We start from the raw sequence: 13,220 nt of genomic DNA, 5'->3' as shown, positions 1-13,220 counted from the left end.
CCAGAGCCAAGCCATATCCCCAAGCTTGGAGCTGGGGCTCAGGGTCAGGACTATCCTGGAAAACCTACAGCCACTCTTACTTCTTGGAAAAGCTCTGGGATCTGTGTGCCAGTCTCATGTCTTGTCTGAGTTTTCTGGGGCAAGGGTAGGTCTACCACTTCTCTTGACTCCTACACCAAGGGTCACTGAGATGAGATGAACACTGAAGGGCTTCCAGAAAGGCTCACTCACAGAAGAAACCAATGGCACCCTTGTCAAGAGACCTCCCTCCTTGGAGATGGGACTTAGGTCAGCATCTATGTACTCCACAAGCACCTGCTCTGGGCCCAGGAAAATCACTCATGTGCAGAGAGAAAGTCACTGCACTAAAAAGGAAAACCAGGGCACTGCTCTGCACGATCTCTCACTACAGACTAGGGCCCACCTTTTCCACCCTGGAGGTAGGGCTCCAGGGTCCTGGGGCTTTCTCACACTCCTGTCCAGTGGTCAGCAATCCTAGAATCATCAGCCTGGGAGGAGCCTAGTGGGCCCAGCTCTCTCTCTCTCCAGGCTTCCCAAATCACCTGTGGTTCAGCAAGACAAGGCTTACAGCTGAGCTCCTAAAGGGCTTGAACTCAACCCCCAGAGACACGGGGGCTTGAACTATTGGTTCGGCTAGAGGCATCCTTCCAGGGAGAGGCCTCACTCCCCTGTATGAATCCTTCCAAGGATGGACTACATCTTATCAGCTCCACCAAGGCACTAGATGAAGAGTGTGAAATTAAGAAATTCGTCCCTGTACCTGATACTGACAACCTAGAAGACATCTCTAAGACTTACACCAGAAGCCATGAAGGAGAGAGCTAATTTAATAAAATAAATACTGGAAAGTTCTACCTTAGGCTTAACTTAAATCCTTCATGCTGCAGTTTAAACCCAATCCCACTTGGGTTAATATATATTTGTAAAAAGCTTTCACATCCTCACAATGAAAGGTACTAGAGGAAAGCCAAGTATTATTAAGCTGAGAACCAGGGCTCACAGGCTAAACAGAGCTCAAAGACCTTAACCACTTAAAGCTGGAGAGGTGAGAGGAAGAATTAATGTGTGCTCTGTGGCTCCTTTCACCGAGGGATTACAGATTAACTCCCGCTTCTCCAGACTCAGAAACCGTAAGGCGAGGGGCTTTTGACCCTGACTGATAACATGACTGGTTACTGAGATCCCCTACCCACACAGGGGCTTTGTCCAGGAATGAGCTGGCTTCATCATAAACACTAGCAACTACAGGAAGCAGCCCAGGACACTCAATGCCAATAGCATGTCAGCATCCAGTGCTTTCTCCTTTCACAGTTTATCTCCAACACAATCGTATTCTGACACCAAGACAGTTTGTTGATTACATAAGCACTTGTCTCTGGTGTGCAATCTGATAATCAGACCCACTCTTTCTCCTCAGACAAAGAGACCAATAAATCTCACTCTTTATAAGTACAGGTGCAAGACAAAGCCCTTTACTGGCATTTAGCAAAATTGGTATTTTTTCTAGTTTTTTCAAGACAATGACAACAACAACAACAAAAAAAACTGCACATGGTCAGGAACTGTGCAGTAGCCCAGCTGCTAGATGCAGAGATCTGACGGGTTGGAGCAGATTCTAGAGGTGGTAGGGAAAGGGCTTGGGAAGGAATGAAACTTATCCCATCCTATCTCTGTCAGAAACAAGTCTCCAGGCAGACTATCACCTGGAACGAAGAAAGGACCTCAAGAAGGCTACTAACATGTCCATTACACAGAGCAGTTAAGAGTGTCTATATGTGGGCTACAGACCCACTCAAGGCAGCATCCCTCTTCTTGCTGCCCAGCACTGAGCCTGTTTCTCCCCTCCAAAAGCATGTACTCAGATGTGTACTCATGTGTCATGATGTGTGCACACATCACAGGCCAGGGTTCTTAAGAACTTCTTGTGCACAAGAGAAAATCCTACTAGAGGAGATGCTCAGGCACAATCCAGAGGTGCTGGGTTGTTCCTCATACCTACTAAGGAAAGATTCTCTCTGACTGTGATGATCTCTATCTCTACCCCAAAGGCAGCCACTGCCACACAGGACAAGGTCCCACAATGATGGCCCCCATCCCACGTCCATGCCTTTCTCTATATTACAACTCCATCTGGTATGGAAACAGAGCAATATTTAGATGATCTGAGGTCATCCAAAGAAGATATAACTTACTCGAAAGAACGAGTTAGCAGGACAGTTACTTCGGGGCAGCAGCGGGGCGGCGGGCAGCAAGGTGTGGTTGACTACTCTTTGACAATATTCATTCATTTAAGGAACACATGTTAAGTGTTTACTTGGCACCAGACCCTAATGATGGGCCAGAGATGGATCAGATCCAGGTTCTGCCCTCAAGGAACTCACTCACGGTCTAGTGAGACACATAAGTAAATAAAGTACAATGCATCTGATCAGCGGTTTGGGTGGTGGGACCAGCCATGGGCTTGGGGAAGGCTCCCCAGAGAAGGTGACCCTGAGAAGAGTCCTAGAGGGACAAGTAGGGGCAGGGGAGGAGAGTGGGAGCCGCATACAGGCAGGAGCTTCATGTGCACAGGCAGACTGTGAGGGAGCGACCTTAGGTGAGGGAAGTGAGGGGGCATGAAGCAGGGAGATATGAGGCTGGATAAAATGGCCAGGACCAGGTCAGGGAGAATTGGAGCCTCTGGAAGCCTGAGGCGAAATGGCACCCTCGGTGCCACAGCTCAGTCACATCTTCACTTTCAGATAAGGCTTCCGGACAAGGGTCCCAACCCCACCGTGCCTCCTGCCCTCCAAATTATGTATGTGTGTCCAGGGGTGAAACTTTCTAAAAAAGGAAAAACAGCTCTCATCATAGTCTCACAATCCCTCCTCCCTTATCCCCAAAAAAACAGCAGCAGCCCTGATCTCAAAAAGATCTCTCTTCCCAATACTCTCAAGAACCCACTCCTGCCAGGGCTGAGCTCCAACAGCACTGTTCCATGCCTAAAGAACTAGTAACCTTTCCCAAATTTGGGTCTGCCCAGCTGCACCAGGCAGCCTAGCTGCAGCTGGAGCTCCCAGGGGAGAATCTGCACACAGAGAGGAAGAAGAGAAGGACGAGAGGATACTGCATTTTCAGGCCAGTGGAGGCTCAAGTAACTAGCTGGCTTAAGGAAAATCTTCCCTTTCCATAAGGAAGGGGATTTTCACCATTAAAATGGTGATTTTTTTTCAAAAAGGGCAAAAAGAACAGATTAGCGCCCCCTGGTGGTATAGGTAATTTCCAGGGGCAAGGGGGAAAAAACATAGATCCCAGAGGGAGCAAGAATCTCAACATCATTAGTGGGAAGAACAAAGGGGCTGAGAGACTACACGCTTTGGCAGATGGATGCCTGCATCAAAGGCCTACCTGGGTTGGGCAGGAAACACTGGCATCAAGCCCAGCGACCCCTGAAACTTCATATCTGGGCTAAGTCAGCCTCAGAGCCCATGGGGCCCTCCCACCAGTGGCAGGCAGGCCCTTTCCCAGCATTCCCCACACCAAGACAATGGTTTGGGGGATCACTCAAGAACTTCCTTCCTGTTTCACTCATATGAAGAATGTAGATCGCTAAACAAAAGCACAATATCTCGAATGTACCCCAGCCCCAAATTCTTAAGAAGATTCCAGAAACACTCATGTTTTCCCATTACTTCTGCTACCACACATACTTGGCCCATGATTCCACCACAGCCCCTGGCTACCACAGAGAGCATAACATGACACATCACAGGGGAAAGCGGTCACAGAAGGTCTCGGGAGTAAGAACTCTTCAGGGGCACCTCCTCTCTGCTACTAGTTCTTCTGAGCCTCTAGCAAGCATCAAGATCTCAGCCCAATTTCACAATCTGCAAAATGGGGCCAATACTAACCTGCTGGCAAGGTGACCGAGTACAACACTGGCACGGGATAAGGACAAAGACATTTCAGCCTCATATCCCACTTGGACTGCTCTTCTCATTCCTCAATGACAGGGTCGTGCTTCCCACAAACTCAACCAATGCTTCACGCAGGGCCTCTTTGCTCAAGGACAGAAAAACATCACCAGAAGCTAAGAAAGCCTGAACATAACCTCTCCTTCCAAGAAGCTGAAATCTTTACCTCTTGTCAAGAGGTGCCAAGGGAAATGGAACTGAAAAGTAGCTGAACCCTGGCAGTACCACCCTGGAGTGGTGCGGCAGTACCACCCTGGAGTGGTGCGGCAGTACCACCCTGGAGTGGTGCGGCAGTACCACCCTGGAGTGGTGCGGCAGTACCACCCTGGAGTGGTGCAGCACTCCAAGTGCCTGGTCACCAGGACGGGTAGGGATGATAAGGGAGAGAAAAGGTTGGGGAAGCCGGGACAGATGGTGCCACTTCTCCTTGGGTCCCCAGTGACCACAGCGGTGCAAGCGGAGTGGCAGACTTTGTAAAAAGCCAACTGCTGGCTGGGTCCAATGTGCACCTGCCTTACCCACTAACAAGGCTCCAGCTGCCCCTAAAGCAGCATGTATAGTGCACCAGTGACCCAAAAGCTCCTGTCCCAGCAGCCCGTGCTGCCCTGCTCCAGGGCCCTTACCTCTGTACAGAAGGGAGTAAGCTGTGGATGGACTACGGGCTGGACATACATGTGAAAGGTAGACTCAATCTCCATGGTCCGACCATTTAGCTTCAGGATGGGGAACTCGATGATTTCCTGGAATGGCAAAGACACAGAAAAAGAAGAATACATTTTTTTAACCAAACATTACAAGAAAGAGTCAAGAATGAGGGACTGTTTTGGATTCATTAGCTCTTGCCAGGCCAGACCCAAGACTGAGTGAGATGGTGCCAGCTCAGTTCCAATCCTAACCTTCCCACTGTTACTACCCTTACAGGTGGCAGGGACTAGACACACACCCCACCCCCACTGGAAAGGGGAAAGAAGACAGTAGTACAAGCTGCCCCAGTTTCCCCAACTGCTTCTCTGCCAGAGGCCTGTTAACTGGAGCCCATAAGAGTAGCCCCACCCTGTCCCCTTGCCCAGGCCTCTGCCCTGGATGGGCCTGGATCTCCAGTCACCTAGACAACCAGCCATAAGACCAATCACAGCCTTCTGCATTTGAAGCTTAAGCAGAACCGATGAGTTTCTTCATTCGTTCTTAAAAAAAAAAAAAAAAAGATAAATAATAAATAAAGCCAAAGGGGATATAAAGAGAAAAAGAAAACTGAGTAAGAGTAATAGGACCTGGTGCCTCCCACCTTTCTTTCAGGCAGTACACCCTCCCCCACCCTCTCCCCCCCAATCACTTAGCCAGCCCTTCCCAGTCCACTGGAACGTAATGGAAGAGAAGGAGGAGGAGTGACAATTTGTTTGGTGTCTCTAAGATTAATTTGTCTCCGTTATTTAATAGAGATGCACAGCACCAAGGTCCTGGTGTGCAAACAGGCTTGCAGAACGCTGGCTGTGCAGCGCGCCTCCTACATCGCTCCTGGGAAGGGAGGAATGCACCAGAGGGGGGAGAGGGCAGGAGAGCACACACGCATCAGAGAGAAAAGGGAAAGCAAGGAGAGAGAATAAAAAAAATTATTGCTTTTTAATATTCAAAAACAGTTTGCAAAATTTAATCAAAGCAGAGGAAAAGCTAACATTTTTACCACTTTGACATTTTTATTAGCGCTTTCATAAATTTTTAAAACATGAATGGAATTAGTTTACAACACAAAAAAAAACTGCCCTGAAAACATCTGGAAGAGACAAATAGGAAATAATAAAAAAAATAAATAAAAGCAAAATCCTCCGAGTAAAATTAGCATGTGGAAAAGGCCTCCACTGCAGAGAGCGAAGGGGGGCTTGGCCCACTCCGTGGCCCCAGTAGTCAGCTCCAGCAGCATCCCTACTCCAGGTCCCCGGTTCTGGAGGGGACCTTTCTAGTATCACTAAAATCAAGGCAAACTGGTTCTCTCCAGGGACAACGTGGAGGAGCAGCACGGAAGCTATTGATACCTGACCGCGAGCAGGACATGGATGAGTGGGAAGACAGAACAAATGGCCAATCTCCTCAATGTCCCAGGGCAGCCAGGTAGCCTCTCCCTCAAACACACCTGTGACTATCGGGCTTGTTTTTAAAGCATCTATTTTTATCCAACACATTACAGCAGGACTGAAGACCAAATCAAGGCAGTCAGATTTCATGACCGAAAAATCCAAAGGTTCTGCTTGCCTGGTCTCCCCAGCTGATCCCCCAAAATGGGGACACTGACAGGAGCCCCCTGAGATAGGAAGGGCAACAAGGCTGAGGCAGAGGGGCTGGGGCAAGGAGGTCCCAGCTTTGCTTAAATTAGGTGACACCTTTCCTCCCAACTTGAAGAGATGGGGGGACTTATCCCCCAAATCCCTGGGCCTCTCTCACTCCTCACAAAGCACTCCTTTGCAGACCTGGTAGAGGACAGTTTTGTGCTGAAAAATAAAATGGAGGCAAACATACACACAAAATACGTTATCGGTCCCCCTGAAAAAAACAGATGTCCAAGATTTCCAAACACTAACTCTGAAGTGGGGCTCATCGGATACCTGAATTTCTGATGTATCCTGCTTCTCCAACTATGGAGAAGCAGCACTTCCCCAGTGGGAGCTCCACAGCCTGGTTAGTTTGGCTGCCCTGGTGTCTAAAGAAACAAATACAGCCAGTTCCTCACTAACAATGTTAGCTGGGCCCACAATGAAATTTAACCTGTGACACAACTGTACTTTTCATTTAAACTTTCATTTGGAGAGAAGCAGTGTTTGGAGACCTGCAGTTTGTCCTGCTAATAAAGACAAGTGTTGGGACCTTTAAGGATGCCATTCATCTCTGGCTTTTATTAAATTCAATTTTCTTAAGCCTATGATACATTATGAAATTAGGAGTTGACATTCCTCTGGAAACAAAAATATCTATCAAACATAAATAGAAAAAAAGCCCTCTATTACCAAGAATTTATGGCTTAAAGTTGATCTCTTTCCACTTTTTTACAAGCACATGGCTTGTTTTAGATATCTGAAATGTTATTATAGATCTAGAATTTCATTAGTATTTATTATAAAATAGTAAGCGCTTCAGCTCCTGTTCTGACCAGCACCAAGTCGGCATCCCCAGTAGATTCTCTGAAAACTTGGCCTTTGGGTTTCCCCACTGCAGCTTGCTCTTCAAGCTCTCCTGCTGCTGGCTTCCTCACCCCTAGGGAAATGGAGCCAACCTCTGCTCACACTCAGTAGCACCCTCCCAGAGAGGAAGAATAAGCTAGCTTCAGCTCTAAGCAAAAAGACGGGGAGGAGATCCCCAGGAGGCCTGGGGGCCAGGGACATAGTGGATTGGACCTATCATAAACATACCTCTCCAGAGTCACTGGCCCGTCAGCCAGGCCTTCTCCCCAAGACCAACAAGAGGGACTTTCAATAGCCAATCTTAGAACATGACTTTGCATGGGCCCCTTCTCAGCACCATCAGCAGCTGTTGTAACAACGACCTTGCACACTGGCAAACTCATTTAAGCCAATGAGGATGCAAAAGAGGAGCTTCTGATGGAAGACCCTCTGGGGAGTCAGAGCACAAAGGATTTCACTTAGGTACTTCTTACCTTCCCATATTACCCAATCAAGCCCAGAACCTAAAAATCCTGGCCCCAACAGCCCATTCATGGGAGAGGAACCCTAATCTCTACCAAGGGGGCATGACTCTGCAGCCAGTGCACCTGGAGCAGGCCAAACACTTCAACAGTTTTCGGCTCATAAGGATCGCAATGGTAACACCAAAGTTACAGGTTGATCACATTAATTCCAACCCAGGAGCTCAGGAGGATGTGCCTACGTGCTAGCTTCTGAGGGCAGTCACTCCGATAATGAAACTGTTATTCCTGCCTCTCCTCCTTTTCCCTCCCTCAATCTCCTCATTCCCCTGGGAAGAGGGAAGTTTTTAGCAGTAGTTGAGTGTCTGCTTGTGCAGAGGTAGCACCAGGAATGAAAGAACCAGTGTGTGTTCACCAGCCCTCTCTTCCTGCCCTAAGAACAGTTTCCCAATTCCTTACATCTGTATGTCATTCACGTTCAATTAAACTACCTGAGCAGCATCTACTGGGTGCAGGGCACTGTACCAGTGTTAGAGTGGGATTTAGAAAGATGTAGCCTCTGCTTTAAGGAAGTGCACAGACTAGTGAGCAGAGAAGATACAGAACAAATAATGAACAATGCACTACGATAAATTCTTAGTGGAGGGACATACTGAGTGTTAGGACTTTCAACTTATAGTGTGCTTGCAAATACATTTTCTTATCTTACCCTTATTAATCCTGGAAGATAGGTCATAGCAGCAGCAGCAGCAGCAGCTCATAAACCAACACTATGAAGCACCTACTATTTACCAGGCAGGGACTGGGTGTGGAGGCAGAGACAAATACAATGAGATGTGGCTCCTCTGTCTGAGTCTGGACAAAGGGTAGAGAGGAGCTGGCCCTGACACCCTTGGGGACACATGGAAAATGGAATCATTTCATTCCTTCCATTTGTTGTTTACTACGTGGCAGACTGTCTGCTAGATGCTTAACAGGAACGACCTCATTGAAGCCTCCTAACAACTCAGGAGGTGGGAATTGCTATGATCCTTATTTTACAGATAAACTAAGGCCCTAAAAGAAGCGGTCACTTGCTCAAGGTTACACTCCTTGTGAAGGGCAAAGCTGGGACTCCAAATGGGGAAAAGAGACTTAAAGAGAACAGCTTTCAAAATATGACGGGTCAAGAGCTGATTCTTCCAGACTGACAGGCTGTCTTTAGGAAGCTCGGTCTGCTGTCTCCTAGGAAGAGAGACTGCTCTCGAGTTACAAGAGCACTGAATGCAGCCTACCCGGGCAGAAAGTCCTGGAGGACCATTGCCGCACAGGCTCCACTGCAGCTGCAGTGACACAGATGGTGCTTTGCCCTGAGCTCGGGGATGGTGGGAGCCTTAGGTTTGCATCTCCAGCACCCAGCTCTGTCCTCGCATGTAGACCGCGCTCTCTGCGCTTCTGGTGAGTAACATCTGAGGGGGCCAATAAAGGGCAAGGTAGAAGCCAAGCACATGGCTCTAAGAGAAACATCTCTGTTTTACAGAGCTCTCCACAGGTCAGGGAGGTGAAGGTGACAAACAGGGTAAAGATGGTGGTGGAGCCAGGATTCAAACCCAGACACAGAACACCCCAAAGCACTTTCTGTCTCTCATGCTGAAGTGCTTTCTCGTCCTCCCCCAACTGCTGCAAACCACCAACATCCCAGTTTTTTGTCTGTCCAGACCAAGGGTTTCCTGGAACGTAGAACTTTCAGAGTTAAAACTGGGACAGCTGGTCAACCTACCTGTCCACAAGCTACCTGCACCACTAGGTTGTCCAAGGATAGAGCATAATAGTCTCCAAAAGTTGGTCTGCTGATGGTGGATAGGAACTAGCCACAATTTGACAACTCAGGACAAAAGCCTCAGAACTTGGATTGTTCAAAGTATCCAGGGTTCCAAATCTCCCGTGTCTCCCTCAATAAAATGTCAGCAGCAAACCTTTGTTTTTTTAAGGGGAGGGAAGACAGATAAAAAGGAAGCACCAAGTAAATATTCTTTTACCTTTTTAAGTGAGCAGAGGTATAAGTTGGAGCAAAGGTTTTAGACATAGCTGCTTTTGCTCAACGAGGAACACCAGAGATTATCTTGATTAACTGAGGACAAAAGTGCAATAGCATCTCAAGTGAAATTTCACAACTACAATCAGTAGATTACAAGAAATAAATGTGTAGGTTGCTTTCAGGGTATTCAAACTCCCTTCAACTAAAGTGTCTTCAGTGATAAGATTATATATTTGAAGACAGAACAACAACAAAAGGATTTTTAAGAAGGGACTTAGGTTAGACTGCTGGAATTTCTTGACAATGGGACAGAAGGTTTAATAGCGTTCTTATAGACTTTTTCTCCAAAGCACAGATTCTCCTTTGCCTGAGCTGATGGTTCTATGGTCCCGTCTGAAATAAGGGAATCAGCAAAAAATTTTTCACGACTTCCTCCTCTCAACCTAGGAACCGGCATTTCTTCAATTTACAGATGGCAACAACTAATCTATCCCTTCCCTCCATCCTATGAAGGAAATTCCAAAATGTGCAACACCGCTGCACAGAAAGGTTTGGTAAATCCAAAAGCGACATCACACCACAAGGTAGAAAAAGCAGTACATGGCTTTTATAAAACATGAGTTTTATGCAAATACTTGGTTTTTGGCTACAAGTCACATGCAAAGGCAGGCCCTTCCTCAAGGGATCAAGGAGCCTCCTGGCTAAGGGAAGAGGGGAAGTTGAGAGGGGAAAGTGAGGGCTGCACTGGGCAACGAACAGGGCACGGTTTGCTTAACAGTTTCTCCCTTGGGGGGGGAAAAAAGACATTTTATGCACAAGGAGCTTATTTCTTAAACAAACACTCGTGGTTTTGATTTACACCACAGCCTGCTCCTAAATAATTTATGGCGGGTTAAATTTATTGCCGAGCCCTGGCTGGCTGCAAATTCGAATTGCCAAATAATTAGATTTTAGGGCAAAGCTTATAAATTACCCGTCGATTTGTCCAGACTTGTTTGTCAGTTGCTTTGTGCTTCGGGTCATCTTTGGCATTTGGCTGTTTGGGTTTTAATTGCTGATTTACACTTTGACAGATGAGAGCTGATGCTCAAAGTTTCAGGACAAGGAAGGGTAAAAAATTGGAGCTTTAAAAGGCTGATTTTTCACCTACATGTCCCTTTTCACTATCCCCATAGACCCCAAAGCAATTAAAATGTAGAAAAGAGGCTGAAATAGACACTGCTATTCTTTATTGGGGGGGGTGGAGGGTGGTGTACAGAATGCTTTATAATTTACTTTTACTGAAATCTGAATTTAAAAAACAAAACCATAATACCAATAAATGAAGGAGACCAAAAGTTTTCAAAACTGCATCCTCACCCAGGAGAGTGTGCATGCCTGTGTCTACCTTCACGTGACTCTGGATCCGCCTCAGTTCAAGCATTTTTACATGTTCAATTGTAAGTAACTGCAGATATTAGTGGCCTCTGTGAAGCTGACCCTCCAGGGCTGCAAACAACCAAATGATTCCTTTGTAGCTACCTGTATAGATATTGGTCATAAAATTAATTTAAGCAAATCTCAGGGTTGTGTGCAGGAGAGGCCCCCCAGGGGCAGGACTAAGGGAGGGCATGGAAATAGAAGGGTTCTGGGTCCAACTTACCATTCCAGTAGAGGAAAAAAATCTCTCTGGGTGGTGCCTCAGCTCTACCCACTACGCTGATAGAGGGCCTAAAGGCTTTCTCTATGCTTCCTGAAGGAGGGCCTGCTTCCCAGCCATCTGCTATATCCCAATACCTTGCAATGATGCCATGATTAAGAATACTACTAGTAAGAGCTAACTCCTACAGCTATTGTATGTCAGGCACTGTTCTAAGCACTTATATTTTATCCTCCCAACAGTCCTATGAGACCGGCGCTTTATAAAACCCCTTTTTGCCAATAGGGCAACTGAGGCATAGAGTATAAGCAACTTGCCCAAGGCAAGTCATACTGTTAGTAGGTGGTGGAGAGGGCTCAAATCCAGAGTCCAGTTCTGGAGTCTATGCTCTGAACCATTATGCTATATTGCTTCTCATCAGAATAGCCTCTCCCTCAGTTTTCCTCACCCTGGAGGTCCAGAGTGCACATTCTGGGACTTGGGCACATGCAGCCAATGACTGTTCGTTTAATCAACCAGTAAGGTGAGGAAAAGTCATGTAATGCGCTCAGGATCACAAGATGAATCAGAGGCTTGGTTAGTCAAAGACCATTTTTCCAATGAGTGTAAATACTGCACTAAAGATCTACTATTTGGGGGTAACAGGTGATCAGGAGAGGCCCAAGCCCACTCAGGCAGACAGAGGTTCTGGTCAGGTAACTTGGGTAGGAGACCAGAGAAACTGGCTGGGCTTCAGGAGACCCTGCTCCTAAAGGGGCTGCTGGTCTCTTCATAGAAGACTTATCTCCATGGGTGCTTCATAGATTCCCTGTTCTTTGTACAAAGCTGCCAGCCAGAAGCCAGGACAGGTAAACGGTTGTGCTGGCATGACAGTAGATTTTTAAAATCACTGACCATGGAGCAAGCAATACACAAACTGACATCCTGCCTACAATGCGCTGAACACTTTTCTCACACATTGGCTCATTTGATCTTACATCTCTGTAAGGCAGGCAGGAATCATTGCCCTATTTTATAGACGAAAAAGCTAGGGAGGTCAGTGGGTCTCAAAGCATGTTTCCTCACAGGCAGCATCCCATCACTTGGGAATTTATCAGAAATGCAAATTCCTAGCCTCCACCCCAAACTCTGGATCAGAAACCCTGAGGTTGGGGCCAGTAATCTGTGTTTTAACCAGCTCTCCACGTGATTCTGATCACAATTCTGATTGCTAAAGTTTAAGGACCATTGGTCTAGACTACAGCAGTGTCTCTCAGACTTCAAATTACCCAAAGATCTTGTCAAATTACAGATTCTATTTAGCGCTGGAGTAGGGCCTGATATTCTGCATTTCTAACAGGCTCCTACATGATGAGGATGCTGCTGGTTCTTGGACCACACTTTGAAAAACACAGATGTAGTCTAGAACATCTATGAGAGTACCTCCTTATCACAGATATACTGACCAAGTGAGAATATGAGCCACAGGTCTTAGTCCCTTTCTCAGAACAAACCCTTACTTGGCCCACTTTCAAGCACCTGGGACAAGACCTTTAGATCTGCCAACCACTCCTGGCTCTTGCCATCAGATATTTCATTCTCCTTGCTGCCACAATCAGGGGAGAAAAACTGGCATGTCACATCCCAGAGCTTTAATGAGCAAGCCGGTAACTCTCTGCTAGGGAGCCAACAAGAGATCTTCTTTCATGACAATGCGTGCTCCCTCGAAGAATACTGTCAGGATCAGGGCATCAGCTACCCACAGAGCACTCATACTATCCTCTCCAGAAAAACACCTTCCTTCTGTCTAACTGAATCAAAAAGCAGTTCTGGATACTTCTCCAATGAAGACTTCTTGATAAAGACCTGTGGCCACAGATCTGGAACAGGATCCTGGCAATTCCTGCAAATATCCTGAGGCACCAAACCGGGGATTCCTCACCAACATCAACCAGCCGCCACATTCTACACCATCATCAT

At 46.9% G+C, this 13,220-nt stretch overlaps 1 protein-coding gene across 9 annotated transcripts in view; it reads right to left on the bottom strand.

The window, feature by feature from the left end:
* The window catches only part of ERI3 (ERI1 exoribonuclease family member 3), a 125,117-nt gene that overhangs the window by 87,633 nt on the left and 24,264 nt on the right, over positions 1-13,220 (bottom strand). For 8 of the 9 annotated variants that reach the window (XM_028123246.2, XM_028123250.1, XM_028123247.1 and 5 more), the window contains one exon: positions 4,598-4,714. In XM_028123246.2, coding sequence (XP_027979047.1) covers positions 4,598-4,714 — 117 coding nt within the window. Of the gene's footprint in view, positions 1-4,597; positions 4,715-5,079; positions 5,143-13,220 lie in introns of those variants that run through there. The other variant, XM_028123251.2, reaches the window with a different exon arrangement.

The sequence above is a fragment of the Eumetopias jubatus genome, unplaced genomic scaffold (assembly GCF_037043125.1).
Source record: "Eumetopias jubatus isolate StellerSeaLion01/CBP00866 unplaced genomic scaffold, mEumJub1_p1.0 scaffold_4, whole genome shotgun sequence".
Classification (NCBI taxonomy): Eukaryota; Metazoa; Chordata; class Mammalia; order Carnivora; family Otariidae; genus Eumetopias; species Eumetopias jubatus.
The sequence above is the reverse complement of the archived record's forward strand: the minus strand, read 5'-3'. Positions and strand labels throughout refer to the sequence as shown.